Below are 21,201 nucleotides of genomic sequence, written 5' to 3'. Positions count from 1 at the left end.
CAGGAGCTCCTGTGTGTGTGTGTTATTGTGTGTGTCGGTGTTTGCAGAGCTGTGTAGTCCAGACAGAGAGACTACTGTCTGAGCCTCCTACTGCTGACACGTGCACACAGACACACAGACACACAGACACAGACATACAGACACACACACACACACACACACACACACACACACACACACACACACACACACACACACACACACACGGGACAGACCGTTACGTGCAATAACGTGGCTCTTATTTTGGTAGTTTTGTCTGTACTTCCTGGTTGTTATGAAAACATTTTAGTGTTGACAGAGAAGAACAGCTGTTTAGGTTGAAGAGTCATGTGACCACAGTGACAGTCTGCAGTTAGATAATGATTTTTAATTATTTAAAATTTGAGTTCAGACGTCAGAAAGTCTCTCGATCCAAATAATTTTATGAAAAGAAGAAAATCTGTTCTAATCAATGAACACAAATGTTTCAATAGCATTAAAAAATATCCAGAAAAGCTTCAGTCACATTAAAGAAAAGCTAGAAACATCTCAGATACACTTTATAAAAGATTTAGAAACAGTAACAAAAATGCTCAGAAACCTTTAAATGACTCCTCCACAGACTGATCATGTGACTCCTGTAAGACTCATGATGGACAGTTTTTTAAAAAGGATCAGAATCGATGCAGCAGAACCAGAGATATCAGTTTTTTTTCTTCCGCACATTCTTCTTTGTCAAAACCTGCCACCTACATTACCTACAATACAACTCTACCTCTGACAGTTGTGTGATAGATTGTGGTGTGTTATGCTAGTAGCAGCTAATGTAGCCTGCAGCAGAGATGAGCAGTAACTACAGATCTCTGGTCAGCTCACTTCTTTCTAACTCCACACCAACAGATTGTTTTCAGTTTCTAACTTGTAGTCTTCAACCAACGGGACTGGACTAAAACTGTGAACATTGAGGATGATTAAGTGTGAATTGTGTGTGAAATGATGTTTATAATTTATCTAAAAAGATCTTGGGTTAGGGTTAGGGTTAGCTCAGCTGAGATCTGGTGATTTAAATCTTACTGGTCTGAAACCAGTTAGTCAGTCTTGAAGAAAAGAAGTAGATTTGTTCACTGTGTCGTCTGAATTATTGTGAACTTTGGTGAGATAAAATAACTTTTTAATCTAGTAAATATGGATGATGCACAGATCGACTGTTACATATGAAACATTTAGATGAGTTACTCAGAGAAAGACATCAGAATGAACTGCAGCTGTAATGTAATTCAGTGTAACGCCTGTCTGTCTATCTGCCTGTCTGTCTGCCTGTCTGTCTACTTGTCTATCTGTCTGTCTGCCTGCCTGTCTGTCCGTCTGTCTGTCTGTCTGTCTATCTGTCTTTCTGCCTGTCTGACAGTAAACAGGTGGACACATGATGTCATTCTTACCTTACCAGGCCGAGCTGAGCAAGAGCTTTCTGCCACGACGTACCTGCAGACAGACAGATAACACATCAATACACACACAGACAGGTGTATACACAGACAGATGTAGAGACAAACAGGTAGACAGACAAGTGAACTGACAGATATGTAAACAGACAGACAGATGTAGTGAAAGACAGGTAGTCAGACAGACGATGTGGATAGACAGACAGGTGTATCTTACAGTTGAACTCAGGCTGCAGTGTTGCAGTGGTCAGCTGGAAGAAGGACTGCAGTAACAGGAAGAGGAAACTGGAGACACACACCGCCGTCACACAGCGACATGTGTTACCTGGACACAAACACAACACTGTTTTAACCTGACTTTAATTTGAAAAACTAGCAGACAGGAAGTGATGTTAACATGGAAAAAGACAAACAAAGCTGTTCCTCAGTGATACGTAGCATCACAGGTAATTCACTTGCTTTCAGTCACACCGGCAGGTTTCCATCGCAGTTATTTTGGTAGTTTTGTCTGTACTTCCTGTTAGTTATGAAAATATTTAAAAAAGGAAATAAATGAATAAGATCTGGAGACACAATTGTATCAGCAGAGAAGGCTCACTTCAATGTATTTCACTCACTTATACTCATATAAACATGTGTACTTATGCACAAATAAACTCATAAACACGTGTACTATTATACTGATATAAACTCATAATCAAGTATACTTATACTGATATAAACTCATAAACATCTGTACTTATACTCTTATGAACATGTGATTGTTTGGTGTCCTCCACATTTAGAAAAACGACACAAACAGGAGAACACAGGAAGTGATGTCACACGGTAAGTCATCACATTTCCTGTCGAAACTCTGTCCTCTGTTTCCTCAGGAAGATCCTTCAGGAAACAACTCACATCCTGTCATCACCTGAGACCTGCTGTGTGTGTGTGTGTGTGTGTGTGTGTGTGTGTGAGAGAGAGAGAGAGCCTCAGGCAGCAGAGAGATTATCCCTCCACACACACTGTAACACATACTCACACACAGACAGGTTGGGTCTTGTCTATTTCCTGGTGTTAATGATATCACTGTGCGTGTCAGTCCACAGCAGGTATGACATCATCACTAAATTACATTATTGTGTTATTGTGATGATGTCATCCCTCAAACAAAGCTTCTGTCTTCACTTTTTATTTCACAGATTGTTGTATTAAATGTATTAATACGTTATTTTCTGTCATATATACGCAATGTTTCAGTGTCGGATATTCATATTAAACGTGGCCAAAGGTTACGTACTGGCACTGAGACACACTGGAGCCTCTCGTGGTACCTGAGGTGGAGTGGTCAGGCAGCACTATTGATCAGGATTGATAAGTATTGATCAGTATTGGTACCTGAGGTGGAGGAGGTGGACGGTTCAGGCAGCAGTGGTAGCAGCAGCAGGAGGAGGATGTAGACCAGAGAGAATCCATTATACCGCAATACACAAGCTGTGAACACATTAATCAATACATCATCAATCAGTCAATCAATTCATCAATACACAGATCCATCAGAGAGATACAAACCTGGAAAATAATCAATATCACATGACAGAAGCTGATCATCATAGAACTGATCTTGCTCTACGCTTCCACTCATAGAACCAATTCTACTGTTTCACTCATATAACCAATTCTACTGTTCCACTCATAGAACAGATCCTCCTCTACTGTCCCACTCATAGAACCAATTCTACTGTTCCACTTATAGAACCGATCCTCCTCTACTGTTCCACTCATAGAACCGACCCACCTCTACTGTCCCACTCATAGAACCAATTCTACTGTTCCACTCATAGAACCGATGCTTCTCTACTGTTCCACTCATAGAACCGATCCTCCTCTACTATTCCACTCATAGAACCGATGCTCCTCTACTGTTCCACTCATAGAACCGATCCTCCTCTACTGTTCCACTCATAGAACCGGATCCTCCTCTACTGTTCCACTCATAGAACCAATTCTACTGTTCCACTCATAGTACCGATGCTCCTCTACTGTTCCACTCATAGAACCAATCCTCCTCTACTGTTCCACTATGAAATCACTGGTCTCCGTACTCCCAATCTCCCAGCCCTCATTGAGACTGTCATCACTCACCACAGCACACGACCCCAGACACCCCCTGAACTCACTTCTCACACTTCTCACTTCTCACAGCTGAGAAAGTGGAACCAGAGAACCAGAAGTTTTTGCTTGAAAAATTATTAAACAATTAATAGATTCAAATAGTTGTGATTCATTTTCTGTCAATTAACTAATAGATTCATTAAATTAATCATCTTTAAACTAATAGTTTCAGCTCTAAATTAGATAACAGAAGACATTAAAGTGTTTATTTAAGTTGCACAGATGAGAAACAGCTCATTTGTTTTATCAACAAATACCTTCAAATGTTCTTAACTGCTGAATATGTTCAATGTTACACTAAATAATAATTTCTTATTTGTTGTTGTTAGTGCAAATCATCAATCAGAGCTCCACTGTGGACCGAGAATCTTTACTTAATAAGATATCGTCTATAAACAAATGTGCGATAAACGATCTACATACACTCTACATAAACAATATTATCACTCCAACACAGACTTATAATATCCATCTTTCTGCAGATAACACAGTCTTGTCTGTATTTGGCTCCTCTTCAACTCAAACTAAAGTTTACAATCTGTCTTTGATGTTTTCAGACTTCTCTGCAGAATCTCAAGTTTGTACTGAATGCTGACCAGACAAAATGTGTTTTATTCAGAAGAACCCATTCACATATCCCTGCCTTCCATCCATCCATGCTGCTCCACCTTATAACAACTTGAAGCAGTTTATCATTAACCGTGCTTCCATAAAGATTTTTTTATGCACATTTTGAAATATTGCATTAGAAAAGCTGTATGGAAACGGCAAAAATCTATAAAACTGTTAGCAGTAAACTAGCGGCTGAAGTACTCTTACGCAGAGAACCAGTGCATATGACTGTTCTCAGAATATTACAAAACTTTCCAAGATGTTCCAGGACCTCCCATGATAGATCAATGTGGAGCCTTAAATCCAGTTTTTAGGTGGAATTTCCCTTTAAAGCTGCTTCACATTCCAGGGAAAGGGGGAGGTGTGTGTGTTGACACACTGCTAACCACAAACACACACACACACACAGCCAGATGTTGTTACCTGAGAACCAATCTGTGTGTGTTGGGGGGAGGGGAGGTTTAACAGGGGGGGGCGCTCTTCCTGTCCACACACACTGAGCTGTAAACAGTGTGTGGTGTGTGTGTGTGTGTCTGTGTGTAAGAGGAAGCTGTCTGCCTAAACTCTGAAACTGAACATTAAAGACTTTGGTAGCATGGTAGCATGTTCCCATGAAGCTGTACAACAGACGGTTTCATCATGATCCATAAAGATGGCCGACACGTCTCCACCACAGACTGTATATAAAGATGGCCGACGCGTCTCCACCACAGACTGTACACTACCGGTCAAAAGTTTTACAGCATCCTAATTTTTCCAGTTTTTAATTGAAAATCATGCAGTTTAATGTCTCATTGTACTCTGAAATGAAAGCATAGAACAAATAAACAATTGAAGTTAAAAAAGAAATCATGGAATCAATTTATAAACCAAAATGTATTCTAAACTTTTGACTCATCAAAGTAGCCACCATTGGCAGATATAACAGCTGAACACACTCGTGGCATTCTTTCTACAATGGAAATCAAATATTTTTCAGAAAGTTCTTCCCAACTCTGTTGCAGAAGTTCCCATAAATGTGTGGCACTTGTAGGTTGCTTTGCTTTCACTCTTCTGTCCAGTTCATCCCAAACCAGCTCGATGGGGTTTAAGTCTGGAGACTGTGCTGGCCACTCCATGTTTTCAAGCTTACCATCTTGTTCTTTTTTCCTAAGGTAGTTCTGGCATAGCTTGGACTTACGTTTTGGGTCATTATCTTGCTGTAGGATGAACCCCTGACCAATTAGGTGCATACCAGAGGGTACTGCATGGCGCTGCAGAATGCTGTGGTAGCCGTTTTGGTTCAGGGTGCCTCTCATTCTATACAAGTCACCGACCCTGGATCCAGCAAAACAGCCCCAGACCATCACGCTTCCTCCTCCATGTTTGACAGTTGATGTCACACACTGAGGAACCATCCTTTCGCCCTACTCGACGGCGTACAAAAATCCTTGTCCTGTGAGCCGCCTATCACGCAAGCTGTTGACTCTCAGAAACTTGTCTTCTGATTGTGTTGTGGCTTTGGGTCTGCCAGATCTCTTCCTGTCAGAGTTTCCCCCAGTTTCTGAGTGCCTTTTGATGGTGAAGGAAACTGTACTCACTGACACCTTGACTTTCTTCGCAATTTCTCTGTAGGAACGACCTACATTTTTAAGTGCTATGATGGTCTGTCTCTCTTCCATTGTTAATTGCCTTTTCCTCGCCATTTTTATAGCAACACACTACTTTCTGCAGTACAATACTGTTCAAATAATGCTCACGTGGGTATGGTACCACAGTGTGTTCCAACACTACTGCAGACAGAGGGGGCTGTAAGTAATCAAGAAAAGTTGGGACACCTGCAGGAATTGGTAGCACCATCACCACCGTAGACTGTATATAAAGATGGACGACGCGTCTCCACCACAGACCGTATATAAAGATGGCCAACGCGTCTCCACCACAGACTGTATATAAAGATGGCCGACACGTCTCCACCACAGGCTGTTTATAAAGATGGACGACGCGTCTCCACCACAGACTGTATATAAAGATGGCCGACACGTCTCCACCACAGACTGTATATAAAGATGGCTGACGCGTCTCCACCGCAGACTATATATAATGATGGCCGACGCGTCTCCACCACAGACTGTACATAAAGATGGACGACGCGTCTCCACCACACATTGTATATAATGATGGCCGACGCGTCTCCACCACAGACTATATATAAAGATGGCCGACGTGTCTCCACCACAGACTGTATATAAAGATGGACGACGCGTCTCCACCACAGACTGTTTATAAAAGATGGACGACGCGTCTCCACCACAGACTGTATATAAAGATGGCTGACGCGTCTCCACCGCAGACTGTATATAAAGATGGCCGACGCGTCTCCACCACAGACTGTATATAAAGATGGCCGACGCATCTCCACCGTAGACCGTATATAAAGATGGCCGACACGTCTCCACCACATACTGTATTTAAAGATGGATGACGCGTCTATAAAATAAAATATCAATAAAACACAGTTACTGAATATAAAGCAGCACACTGATCATTTACTGTTATAGAGGTAAAATCTATAACTATAAATCAAACCTGCAGCAGGACTCTTGTTAACCCCTTGGGTCCACTATAAATCCAGATTAATTCAGTGAAGCCTGCATGTAGGGGAACCAGGGCCCTCTTTGTTAGTGTTATAAGTAAACTGTGGGCTGAATAAATGATTTGACATACAGATCAATATTTGAGCCTCTCAAGTGACAACTTTTGAAATTTGATCAGTTTTATTGTTGTGTTAAAAACCTTTATTACAGTTTAACTTGACTTCCAGGGTCACTTTGAGCCTGACAGCAGTTCAGCTTGTAGCTGCAGGTTATTCAGCGCATGTAAATCGTTTCTGGATTCTTTCCATCGAGTGTTTTGGGAAAGTTTCTTCAGTGTTCAGTTTTTCTGAAATGTTTCGGTAGTGTTTTAGTAACATTTCTGGAGAGAGTCTGACATGTTTCTGGAAAATAAAATGTTATTTTTCTTCCCCCTTTTCTTTCTTTTTTGTGATTTTAGGAGCATTTCTGAAGTGTTTCTGAATCATTTCTGTTGTGCAATGAAATGTTCCAGGTTTCTAACTCTGATCCTTCTAAGTGATTCAGAACATCAGACCTCTTTCAAAAAACGCTGATTCCAAACCAGAGTGTAACAGTACTGCATTCACTGTAGTATTAACTAAAGGAGCAGCAGTAAAAGTACTGTCTGTGTGTGTTTATATGGTTCTCTAACATACTGCTGAGTATTTGGTCGATTCACTTCAATGTCAAAACAGATAATATACAAACTCATTTCTCATTTTAGACTGTTTCCTGTTTACAGACGATATGTTGGAGTTACAAGGTTTCCTACTGACAGCAGTGTGTGTGTGTGTGTGTGTGTGTGTGTGTGTGTGTGTGTGTGTGTGTGTGTGGTTTCAGTGTTGGTCTTCTATTTATGTCTACTGTGTTTACAGTCCAGTTAAATCTGCACACAGTAAACATACTGACTAGAGTTCAGTTACAAACATGAGAATGTTGTAAATAATATGTAAATGTAAATATTATTAGACTAGATTGAATGTTGATCTTTTTATTATTAAAAAACATCAAACCAGAGTTGTTGGACAAAGTGGACATGACAACATCCATATGTATATATATATATATGTCTCTGCTTCACAGCTGATCAGGTTTTACACACAGGAGTTAAGCAACATTGACTTTTTAAACTGTGAGAAACCGAAGATATTAATGTGCAACAGACAGAGTAACGATGCACTGAGCATGTGTGAACCTCCATAAACACAGAAGATCTGATCCCAGATCTGAGGACGCTCAGAGATAAATAAATATAAAGGAAACAACTGAAACACTTCAGACCATCTTCTGTCTGTGAAACACATTGAGTAAATCCTCATCAAATCCTCCATCTTGTCGTCTTTTCTCAAACATTCCAAACTTAGACACATTAAAAAAAGAAAAATTTAAGTTAAATAATCAGTCCAGTTTTTGATCATCAGAACATTTCAGGGCTCACTTTAACCTTTTCATGGAAACTAACTTGTCAATGACTCTAATTTGTACAAAACTTAAAAAACTCCAGCACATTTCAACCAAACATCTTGGTCTTCTACATAAAAACAAGTAAGTCAGGGACAAGGCAGTCAAAAACTTACCATTCCTCCGCCTGTATGTGACGCACTTTCACTACATGTTTCCAAAGATTGCTCGTGTTTCCACCCTTACACGAAAACACTTGTTGCACTTGTGGCAACAATCACTGTCAGCATCAACTCGTGCAACCAGAGTTTAGAGCGTTTAGTCCTCCAACATTGTAGCTAAGAGCAGGGTCTCTCTCTGGCCCCGCGCACAACTGGTGTTAACATGCGTCTCGAGTGACCACTTGTGATCAGATCTCACTTCCTGCTCTATATGCAAATAAACACAAACAGCATTTCTGTTTCCAAAGACCAAATACGTTATTGTTTTTAACCTGAATTTGATGAATTTACTGTTTATCAGACCACAAATGAGACAAGAATTAGAAAATATCAAACAATTGCACAGTGTTTCTGGGGGCCGGGCCTCACTGATTACTGTACAAAAACACAACTTTATAACTTTATTTTACTGATTTTAGTGAAACTGAATCATTTTATGGAGAAAATATTTTCCCTCTGATGTCCTCCAGCTGCTCTGCCTGAACTGTGAATTATCCGAGCTACCGGTCCGGGCAGAGGACCGCTAGCTGCACGGCTAACTAAGCTAGCTGATGGCAACTACAGTCAGCAGCAGTTAGCGGTTACTTTAGCAACAAGTGAAGCTTTCTGTCCACCAGGAAACTCTGTAAATCACAGAAAGTTGAGGCAGAGCAGCCTGAGGACATCAGACAGAATCTGTTGTTGTGGCTTCACGTTAATGAGCGAGTGAGTTTGAACTTCTGCTTTCACAGAGGACATCAGTCTTTCAATGTGTCAATGTTGTTGACTACATACAGACATCTCCTCTTCCTCACAGCAGGAGGCTTTATTGTATTCCCAGCCTTCATCCCCTCACGGAGGAAGTCAGGTGTTCTACGATGAGGTGCCTCTGGGGCTCATATGAGCTTCTATGTGCTGTGTGTAAAATATATAATGTATTTATAATATTTTGAAAACGTTCACTTTGAGTGTTTGGGATGAATTTCTCACAATTTTCTTCAATTGATTCATTAAGAAAATAATGAATTGTTAATGAAAAAATATTTACAGTTGAGTGTTTTATAAAGTATAAAAATAAATAAACTATATTATATAGTTCAACTGAGAAGCTACAAAAGTAAATGATGCTGACACATTATTGTTATTATTATTATTATTATTATCATTATTATCAGTGATGATAACTATTTATTTATTCATCTATTTATATAGTATATCATTAGATACACTCACAGGGGACATCGAGTACTTCTACTTTAAATACTTTAAGTACATTTTCCTGATTATACTTTTACTGAAGTAACATTTTGAATGCAGGACTTTTACTTGTAACATTAGTATTTGTACAATGTGGTATTAGTACTTCCTGCAGTACCATCAGTGACCCAGAAATAACTTCAAGAACCATAAACATAAAAACTGAACCAGATCTTACCTGCAGTCAAACTGAGAGGCAGCAAAACCCTGAAGACCACACCTACAGCCAGCTCTGAGGACATCCTGAACCCAGCTAATCCACTTCAGTTCACTTAGATCTGAATCCACTGTCTTAATCCGGGTTTACGGATGCAGGTCCAGTTGTGGTTCTGGTTCCGTCCTCAGCAGCAGCGGGCTGTCAGAGCTCTGTGTGCCCGCCGGAGGGGCCGCGGGTCCGTCTGACGGCGGCGACACACCCCGGTGCCATCCTCCGTGACACACACACAGACAGACAGACAGATAGACAGACAGAGAGACAGACAGGTAAAATGAGAGAGAGACAGACAGACAGACAGACAGACGAGACACTGATGCTGAGTGTCTGCCAGTTTAAGATCAACCACAGATTGAAAATTTTCAAACAAACTTCCCTCCTGTCTGTCTATCTCTCTGTCTGTCTGTCTCTCTGCCTGTCTGTCTGTCTGAAGGTCTGGCTCCGCTCCGGCAGCAGAAGTTACATTTTCTGTAAAAAAAAAAAAACAAAATCCCGCGGAAAACAACTGTGAAGCTTCTTTTAGTTTTTCTCTCCACAAACTTTTTTTCTTCTTCTTCTTCTTCTTCTTCTTCTACTGCTGCTGCTGTTGTTTCTTCTTCTTCTTCTTCTTCTTGTTCCTTTGTCTCTTTTCCAGCAGGAAAAACAAACTGGAGGATATTTAAACTTCTTTCTTTTCTTCTTCTCTCCTCAGCCGCTGAAAAACACACCGACACTCAAATACTGACCGGAGATCAGACCTATAGGAGCTCATAGGCCCCGCCCATCAGCTGAGTGACAGCTGCCTCGGCCAATCAGAAGGTAAGGTAAGGAGTAAATCAATTCAAATAGGAAAATGAGACCATGCCCCCTCCACAAAGAAAACTAAAAGAAATTAATACAAAAGAAAAAACAACAATAACAACTTTTTTTAGTTATTAATAAATCATCTATAATATGTGTCCAAAAGTATGTGAACAGGTCTCTCCACATACTTTAGTTCTTACTTTACAAATGAATTCATTCATTCATGATGATTCAATTAAAGGAACTATATATAACAATTTACATGTATTCATCGCTTTTTATCGTCAGTGTTAACGGATTGTAACGTAACTTAAAAATGAGTCCCTGACTTTCTCGGTTGCTTATAACAGCCTGTAGACTGATTTCTATGTAAAGGATTCCAGACGATTTTTTGGCGGAAAATCCAAAGGAGGTGACGTTATGAGCGCTCCTGAGTGCCTGACCCTCCCCAGCTCCATATTCAGCTCCCCTAGAGCGCCAACAGTGTGCAACACTAGCTAACATTAACTTAGAAATGGAGTCTGCTAACATTTGCAAATCACTTTGTCGACTAACGTTACAAAGCAACCAACGCCAGATCCATGCGGCGTGAGCTAAGTCACAGCTAACTGGCTAACCTTAGCTTGCTTGCTCGCTAACTGCCTTTTTTAATTCACTAATTTAATGGTCTGTGTCCGAAGTACGAGTGAGAGCCGTTGCCCAGTGACTCTCGTCCAGCAAGCTAACCCAGACAGGCCGACAAAGGTGAGTTTTAGTTCGTTTCTGTTGTATGAAGTGTGTTTTATGATGAGTTAACAAGGCATTTAAGCTAGTCTTAGTCCGATAGAAGAGAAACTTGAATTCAGAAGGTATGCGGTTGTGTTTCTGTTTAATAAGGAAAGTAATAGTAGTAGTACTAAAAAAAGCTAAGAGAGCTTGTGGAATGCCACTCACATGCATCTCCCAGCTGAAACACACACGAGAATGTGCAAATATATCAGCAATCGCCGGCTGTTGGGCTGAACAGAAAAAAAAACTTAACATATCGCCCAACCCTAGTGTATAACTAAGGATCGCTTTCTAATATCCAAGAGCAATGCAAGGCAGGGTTGGACAACTCGCTAACTGTAACCTAAGCTAAGGTAATGTTAGCCAGCTAGCTGTAACTTAGCTATACAGCATGGATTGGGCATCGGTTGCTTCGTAACTTAGTAACTTACAAACAGTCAGCTAGTTTGTATCACGGAGCCAATGGTCCAAATAAAATATAGGAACATTACAGACAGTAAAGTTATTCTAAATGTGATTGTAAATCACAGTAAATCTGTCTGGTGTATGTCACTTCACTGTTCTGGCCGATGCCCAGGATTCTTGCTTTCACCAAGCCCCCAGGAACTAGCGCTGGGCTTTGAAGCCAAACTGACATAGTGGTCAAACCATGTAATTACAACTTCTGGGTCCGTCATGTTTTGCACACTGGCCCAAAAATGCTTTTTCTCATAGACTTACATTGTGAAAGAGACATCTGTAAATCTGCGGATAATACTTTTTGAGGTATATCAACTTCCCAGTACGAACACTTAAATAGTCCCTCATCGTATCATTTGGCCTAAAAATTGTAAAATTCACTAACAGCCAAATCCAGAGTTATTTTCCTAGGCGTTAGGGTCACTGTTCGGGCTCTTTATAAATCTATGGCTCGCACCCACACTCTGTAGGAGCAACAGGATGCTGACTGCCGTTCACTTAACCACCCCCGGTGTCATTGATAACAATCACTTTCTGAAAACTCCACATAGAACCTTTAAGGTTGTTCAAATGGTCTGTTAAGGGAACAATTCATTAATAAATAAAGTTAAGATAAAGTTAATTTGTTATCTGTAAAAACGAAACGAGTTTGATGCTTCAGCACAATAATATCTGAGACAATACAGTGTTTCCAACTTCTATCAAACTGCATTCTTTTTATTTACCTTAAATCTTAATTGACCCATTAATATTAATAATTAATTACATTGACATTCCAATCACACCCACATACTAACATAGAATTTTAAAGCTGGGGTTGGCAGTTTTCTGGAAAAGGCAAAAAAGAACGCCAGAATCTGAAAATACAGCTAAATGGTAAATGGTCTCACTTATATAGCGCTTTTAACCTTCATGGTTAAGTCTCATTCACTCACACATTCACACACCGATGGCGACGGAGCTGCCATGCAAGGTGCTGGTCTCCATCAGGGAGAAAGTCAGGGTTCAGTGTCTTGCCTTCATTTTGATCTCAACTACAAACCTGTAAAGTTTCGCGACTGCATTTTACACTGTTGGGAAGCTATCACGTTGACAATATCTGTCCACAGACAGACAGATAAACACCTGGCAAAGTACTCAAAACCTCTTCTGTGGTAGTTTAGCTACAGTCTGTGTCTCCAGGACCACATGTTGCCATGATGACACACACACAAACTCACAAGGTGAAAACAACACCAGCCACACATTGTCACGGCTGTTTCAACATCACATCATCAGTTCAGACTTGCAGTTATTTAGTGAAGATACATCAAGCTGAAAATATAATTCAAGGCATTCTATGAAGGTATAGACTCATACAAACAGAATCCCTCTCAATCATCACTTCTGATCCACAAATCCTGCATTGTGTAAGTTCACTGCTCCACATCTATCCTGTCATTCTTTTTTAACACTTCTAGTTCTAATTAGTGAAATATATCAAAATGTAAAGAAAATGACTGACTTCAATGACTCAGAATAACATTTAGTTACCATGTGACTGTTTGGACACATGGCAACTAAAGTTTCTCAAAACTTCTACCATTACATCAATCAAATCAGGTTTAAAGCTGCAGTTGTTGACAGCGACCTGCAGAGGGAGACAAAAATTCACAGATAACTGAGGAAAGAACCATCAACAACAGCAGACACAAACACCTGAAATAAAGAGTCAAACTCTGTCTCTTAACAATCATGTTTATATACGACTAATCTGCAACAGCAAATCTGTTTTAAAGGAAAGATAAACAGTATTTTTGGCTAAACATAAACATCCAGAGAGCCTCTGTATTCAGGCTCAGCAGCCCTGTCTCCCCATCCCCATACTCCTATCAATGAACTAGCTCTACTCCCAACTGAAGGAGGAGGTGAGCAGCGTTGTGTCAGTTGGCTTACATTTATTTTTTTATTATTATTATGAAAAAAATAAATATGAAAATGTGTTGATGCTGAACAGTTTGAAGTGAGACAGTTTTGTCAGGGAGGAGTGTGGAAGTGGAGAAAGAGGTGAAGGTAGTTATTTCAAGCTTTGAATGGGTTGACTGAATTCTGGAGGACATGGGCTGTGGTGGTGGGGCCCAATGTGAAATCATTTCATGGGGCCCAAAATCCCTGGGTCCGCCCCTGAACACAGTCAAACCACCATAACAGCATGTGTGCAAATTCAGTACATTCAACAACACATCAGTGTGTCTTCATTGACATGAAGTCATGACCCTAAAGTCACCAGTATTTGAACCCTAACCCTAACTCAAAAAGAAAAATGGGTTAGGGTCAATGTGAGTTTGTCAGGTTGACTGCAGAGGGGAAGAAACTGTTTTTGTGTCAGGAGGTTTTGGTCCTGATGGACCGCAGCCTCCTGCCAGAGGGGAGAGGGTCGAACAGATGGTGTCCGGGGTGGGAGGGTGCTTGCTCATGGTGGGAACTGTTGGGTCTCTGTAATAACATTATAAAGAGTCGGTCTAGACCTGCTCTATTTGTAAAGTGTCATGAGATGACTTTTGTTGTGATTAGGCGCTATATAAATAAAATTGAATTGAAAATTGAATTGAGGGGTCGGCAGCGATCTTCCCTGCTCTCCTCAGGGTCCTGGAGGAGTACAGGTCCTGAAGAGATGGGAGGTTGCAGTCGATCACCCTCTCTGCAGAGTGTATGATACGCTGCAGTCTGCGTCTGTCTTTGGTGGAGGCAGCAGCGTACCAGACAGTGATGGAGGAGGTGAGGATGGACTCTATGATGGCAGTGTAGAAGTGAACCAGCATTTTTTGTGGCAGGTTAAACTTCCTCAGCTGCCTCAGGAAGTACATCCTCTGTTGGGCTTTCTTGATGAGGGAGCTGATGTTCAGCTCCCACCGGAGGTCCTGGCTGATGGAGCCCAGGAAACGGAAGGACTCCACAGTGTCCACTGGAGAGTCACACAGGGTGATGGGGGCGGGTGGGGCTGCGCTCTTCCTAAAGTCAACAACCATCTCCACTGTCTTTGAAGCGTTAAGCTCCAGGTTGTTGCTGTTGCACCAGGTCACCAGATGGTCAATCTCCCACCTGTAGGCAGACTCATCCTCTCCAGAGATGAGTCCGATGAGTCCGATGAGGGCGGTGTCGTCCGCGAACTTCAGGAGCTTGACGGACTGGTGACTGGAGGTGCAGCTGTTGGTGTACAGGGAGAAGAGTAGAGGAGGAAGAACACAGCCTTGAGGGGAGCCGGTGCTGATCGTCCGCGAGTCTGAGACGTGTTTCTCCAGCTTCACGTGCTGCTTCCTGTCAGACAGGAAATCTGTGATCCACCTGCAGGTGGGGTCAGGCACGTTCAGCTGGGAGAGCTTGTCCTGAAGAAGAGCCGGGACGATCGTGTTGAAGGCAGAGCTGAAGTCCACAAACAGGATCCTGGCATAGTATCCTGTGGAGTCCAGGTGCTGGAGTGTAGGGCCAAGTTGACGGCGTTGTCTACAGACCTGTTGGTTCTGTAGGCGAACTGCAGGGGGTCCAGCAGAGGGTCGGTGATGGATTTGAGGTGGAACAAGACCAGGCGTTCAAATGATTTCATGACCACAGAGGTCAGGGCGACGGGTCTGTAGTCATTTAATCCTGTGGGCCCTGTTTTTTTGGGGACGGGGATGATGGTGGAGGCCTTGAGCTGATCGGCGCAGCGCTTCAGGCAGACCACATCCTGTCATTTCACCAGGGTTAAAATGTCGTTCTGAACGATGAGTGAATTTACAGAGGAGATAAGATAACTATAATAATCTAATGCATTTTTAAAACACCTTTAAAAACACACATACACATACTCGCACACAGAGAATAGGACTAAAACTGTTAAAACTAAAACTGACAAGAACAGTGTTTAAAGAGTACAGTGCCTATTTTAATGTGTTCAGGGTGTTATATAGAGGAATAGAATATTTTTTGTAGATGTTTTTCCGGCCCAGTGGGACTTTGTAGCGTATACTTGATGGCGGTAACTGGAAGGATTGGTGGATGGGGTGAGGGGGGTCCTGCTTGATCAGAATTGCTTTCCTTTACTTACTGGGTATACAGTTCAGATAGGGCAGTTTGGGATGAACCAATTATTTTGCTGGCCTGGTCAGTTATGTTGGAGAGTTTTGTGTTTGGTGGTGCAGGTGTTGGACCAGGATGAAATATTAAAAGTGAGTATAGATTTAATGAGTGTCCTGTAAACCGGGGTTACATGTTCTCGCTGATTAAAGGTCAGGAGCTTCCTCAGCAGGTGGAGGCACTGCTGGGCTTTCTTGTACACAGAGTCGGCATGCTGGGAAAAGGACAAGGAGGTGTCTACCTCTGTCCCAAAGTATTTAAATCATTGTACTTGTTCTACCAGTTGGTCTTCGATACTGAGGGGTTGCAGGGTTTCCCCCAGAAAAATGGTTAAGCCCAGTGGCAAGTATCTTTTGACGGGGTTAGGCGGCCCGCCGCAGGGAGATTTGAAAGTATGACTAAGTAATGTTGATTTTTTAAAATGTGTGTCGAATAAATGACTTATTTCTAACAATGCAACTATAGCAGGGTCTTACAAAGAATCTGACAATGTACAGTCTCGGAACGATGTGTTTTCAACAACAACAAAAGAAATTCAATTAAAATAAATAAAACGTTTTTGCACTTCAAACTTGAATAAAGTCCTGATTGGCTACTGATTCTTACAGCCTTGGACTGCTGAGCACATTTCAACGACAATAAAATAAATTAAAACTAATAATACCAAAAAAGTTAAAAGTTTTTGCAATTTATTCAATGGACTGTTTTCTGGTTTTGACCCCCGCATGCCTCACCATCCCGTAAATCTTTGTATCCTATTGTGTTTATTAAATTACTGACCGGCATCAGCTCTGCATTTGCGTCCTATTCCCTGTGTTCCCTATTACCCTGCTCGCACAGTTGTGACACACTGTTGACGTTAACATCTCGACAAAAACATACAGTAAAAATTCCAGAAAACACAGAATACAATGAATACACACTGAGGGGTGTCAGGACTGACCCCCATGGCTCAGTGTAGATTTCACTGATCTAAACACTACAAATCCCACATTCCTCTGCTGTCTCCTCAGCTGTAAGCCCCACCTCCAGCCTGAGATTGACAGCTGTGATGTGTGTGTGTGGGGGGGGGTAATGTGAGTGGGCGGGGCCTGATGTGTCAGAGTAAAAACCACTAATCCATCCAAACAACAGTCCGGACAAGAGACACAGTGACAGAGAGAGAGAGAAAGAGAGGAATAAAACCAACAGAAATCATTTCAAGGAGTTTAACCTTCGTCAACTTCATCGTCATCACTGAGACGTCTGAACACCTGCACAGGTAAAACACGTTTATATATAATGTCAGCTTGGTGTGTGTTTAGTTATTGCGTTTTAGTAATGTCGCCGTTTCATGTAGTCTGATCTGTCCTCCATCATCCCCATCCCCATCCCCATCATCATCATCATCACCATCATGTTTGTCTGTCATGTTTGTCTCCATTGAACCTTTTGATCAGAAGAATCAGTAAACATGTTTAAATGTGATTCAGTCATTCCTGTTTCTACGGTAACTCTTTCTAAGAGCCAGTAGTTTCCAGAGGAACTTCACTTCATCAATAAAACACTCAATGGTTCTTATTATTTATTTATTATTAATATTTAAATGTAGAAGGACACAAGACTACATGATATTTATGTAAATCCTGACAACCTGCAGGCTGGGTTAGGGTTAGCATTAGGAAAGAGAACGTATGCATGCTGTTAAAACTCAGGAGGAAACAGAACAGGTTGTATGAATATTTGGATAAATAAATAATAATTAACTCTTTAATGCTGTTTGCTGATGTATGTTTGGACAAAATAATTCCCAGGGTGCACTGCAGTTCTCACAACCTGTTCGGGTGTCCCATTTACAGGAAGTTAACGTCAGATAAATCACTCTGACCCTAAATGATATTATTTGTTGTTGATAGAGGATTTACTGATGGATGTAACATGCACAACCAAGACCAAGATAGGTTGCAGTGCATGATCAAGATGGCGAGTGGGGTCACTGGGTGGGAACAGATGTCAGCTGCTCAGTTGTTTAAAGACCTCATTCTGAGGTTCCCTTGACACAACAGGTTCCAACTAAGCCATCAGGGCAAGAGAAGGAAAATAAGAACAGTCTTTTGTTCCTTCAGCAATTAGACTGTAAAATGAAAGGAACGTACAAACACATGTATACACACTTGTATACTTATTGGTTGATTAGAAAGCTGAAGAGTTCTTTTGTTTCACTGGGATTATGTATCCCACTGCATATCGTGTTTATTTTTTGCTTTATTAGTGTGTGTTAGTGTATGCTAGAGCAGCTTGGAAATGCTTTCTCTGTGTGTGTGTGTGTGTGTGTGTGTGTGTGTGTTAGATAGTGTGTTTTAGGGGGATAGAAGGGGGACTGCATATTGTATATTTGTATTTATATCCGTTTTTATGACACCTTGACCACCTGAATTTTCCTACTTTCCTATCTTGACCATTACCATTTAAATGAATATCAAACATTTTAATAAACAGAATAAATCATGAAAGTCTACTGATTATAAATAGTTTGATGAATCTGATGTTATTTTATCGTGTATTTGTTATTAAATAAGTGAGATGTTGTTTCAGTTGTGTAAACACAGTAATCACGTCAATCCAGAGTGATTCTGATAATACTGATGACGATGATAATATTGATTCAATATTTCATCACATAAACAAAGTTCATTCTGATCTCTGGAGGTTTGACTTCACTGTTTAAAGAAGTGAAGAAGAAATACTGATAGAAAACCACAAAAACACATAAAAATCAACTAAAATCAAAAAATGCACGACAGAATTATTACTTTCTGGATGATTAGGTAAACATGTAAATAACTATATATTGTTATATTTACATATGTTCTCTGTGTGTGTAGCATGAAGCGGCTACATGTCATTGTGCAACCCTGTGGTGTTAAATGACAAATAAATGACCTTGATTCCTTAAAAACATGGTTTTACTGTTTTACTATTCATTATTAACACAATTTATTCTTTTTATCAGACTTTAATGTTTCATGTTTACGTTTTCTCTCTGGAGTTTTAAAAATCTCTTGATGTGAAATTTAGAAATTACTTATGTTTTACTGTAATTGAGAAAATGAATGCAGATTGTTGGAAGTTGGAAGAAAAGAAATATTGATTCATATTTTCTTGTCTGTGTGGGACATTAATGTGTGAAGAAACATGTTGAAGAAAGTAAGACAGAAGTTTGGGTTTTGGGCAGAAAGCTGCTCGCTGCTTGATTACAGTGGTTAGTTCAACATGAAGTATATATGGAGATATATTTATATCTGTATACATAAATAATACTCACATTAAGAATTCAATTAACACAATGTCTTCTTCTTCTTCTTTTTCTGTGTGAATCAATCACTTCCTGTCTTACTGGTGAGTAACACACACACAAACACACATTTTCCTAGCTGTCCATCGTGTCCGATGATGCCGCTTGCTCTGAGGGACGGGGGTGGGGGTGTCCTGTGTCACTTCCTGTGGCTGTGGATGCCAATACGTGAGCCACACACTCATCCACAGGTGGGGCAAGAGAATCCAGATGAAGCCCTCTGGTGTCATTGGGCACGTCTTTTAGTCCTCCTCTGTTGGCTGAAGTAATGTATTTGTTCGGTCAACCTGCCACAGGTGACCTGCCAGGCCAATCTATCCAGAGGTTCAAGATGGATGGGGCTTAGGTATAGTCCTTATTGTGCCTTTTTTGTTTGGCAGCAGCCCGTTTTGCATCGCAGAGTTGCCCATAGAGGGCTTGGTGGGTAGGTGGTGGTCAGGCATGCGGACATTATGCCATTGCTGCTTCCATGCAGGTGGAGTTGGTCATGGAAAGAATCTTAGTATGGGGAATTCGATTGTCCCAAGACAGGTCGAGAATCTTTTGAAGGCATTGGATGTGAAGGCCTCCAAGTTTGTGATATGCTGTCTGTATGGGATCCATGTTTCTGCGGAGCAAAGGCACATACTGCATTGTAAACTACTACTAATACTGTCCTTTTGGTTCTTATTTTCAAAAACCCTTCTGCAGAGGCGCCCAAAGACAGACGAGGCTTGTTGATGCGGCTGTTTATTTCAATGTCGAGGGAGCCAAGATAAGTGAACTGGTCCACTACTTTGAGTGAAACACCATTGATTTGGAAGCTGGGGGATGAAGGAGGTGGGATAGTGAGTTGTGCCATGACTTTGGTTTTTTGAATGTTGACCTGGTGACCAAAGGACTGATTTGAACACAGATTTGGCAGGTCTCTGTATGGGCCTGGAGCCTTCGGATGTTGATTAGACTTCCGTCAAGGCAGTACTCCAGGTGAACTCCATCTCTGTGTCCCAGGGCATGGTGGAAGAGGTGGGTGATGGCTGAGAGGAGGCGCGTGAACAAGACCAGTGCCAAGACACAGCCTTGCATCACCCCAACATCGACCTTGAAGGACTGTGACTGGAGTTCTCCCATGAGGACTCTGGCTTGCATCCCATCATGCAGTTGCTGCAGGACGGAGAGAAACTTGGGTGGTATTCCAAGTTTGGAGAGGTTTTTCCAGACCATTTCACGGTTTATGGTGTCAAAGGCTTTGCTGCACACACACAGACAATAACACACTAATTAATATTATTAATTAATATTTCTTATTTCATAGGCTATTTGGGATTTTTGGGGTAATGCATATAATGATAAAAACCCAGAAGCATTCTAATACTGATTACCATGGCAACGGTAGAAGCTTTGAAGCATTAGGTTCAGCCCTAGTAAAATCACTATACTCTGTCTGTTCAGTAATTTAAGTGATAAAAGTTCCTCTTTTTTATTATTAAATTTAGATGAACTTTATTGAGCCCAGGGTGTCACAGTAAGTGTAGTATACAATGTATACTACAGTAACTTATATACAATATTACATGTACATAATTACTACTACATTCAGTAAAGATTCAATATGAACTTTAACATCTGAAAACAAATGAAATAAATAGAAATAAAAATGTGATTTTCACGTCACATTCACCGTCTGGTTTAAAACAGCGATCTCTACACCTTACGTCATGACGTCCACGCTCCGCCGCCGTATGATGTAGTAAAAAAAAGCGTCCTTTACTGGGAGGAAGAGGGCGAGCGTCCTGCACGAGGACAGGTAAAGATCTGCTGATGGTTTGATTTACAGGGGGGGTAATTATTACTGATAGAAGTGATTATCCGTTTATTATCGAGTATCAGAGAGAGAGAGAGAGAGAGAGAGAGAGAGAGAGAGAGA

At 41.1% G+C, this 21,201-nt stretch overlaps 1 protein-coding gene across 1 annotated transcript in view; it reads right to left on the bottom strand.

Moving 5' to 3' along the window:
* Window positions 1–9,884, bottom strand: part of LOC139304583 (piezo-type mechanosensitive ion channel component 2-like) — a 54,262-nt gene extending 44,378 nt beyond the window's left edge. Inside the window, exons 1-4 of the mRNA XM_070928518.1 lie at window positions 9,821–9,884; window positions 2,802–2,897; window positions 1,639–1,746; window positions 1,419–1,461 (exon numbers count right to left, since the gene is read on the bottom strand). Coding sequence (XP_070784619.1) covers window positions 1,419–1,461; window positions 1,639–1,746; window positions 2,802–2,897; window positions 9,821–9,884 — 311 coding nt within the window. The remainder of the gene's footprint in view (window positions 1–1,418; window positions 1,462–1,638; window positions 1,747–2,801; window positions 2,898–9,820) is intronic.
* Between the last annotated feature and the right edge of the window lie 11,317 nt (window positions 9,885–21,201).

The sequence above is a fragment of the Enoplosus armatus genome, chromosome 21 (assembly GCF_043641665.1).
Source record: "Enoplosus armatus isolate fEnoArm2 chromosome 21, fEnoArm2.hap1, whole genome shotgun sequence".
Classification (NCBI taxonomy): domain Eukaryota; kingdom Metazoa; phylum Chordata; class Actinopteri; order Centrarchiformes; family Enoplosidae; genus Enoplosus; species Enoplosus armatus.
The sequence above is the reverse complement of the archived record's forward strand: the minus strand, read 5'-3'. Positions and strand labels throughout refer to the sequence as shown.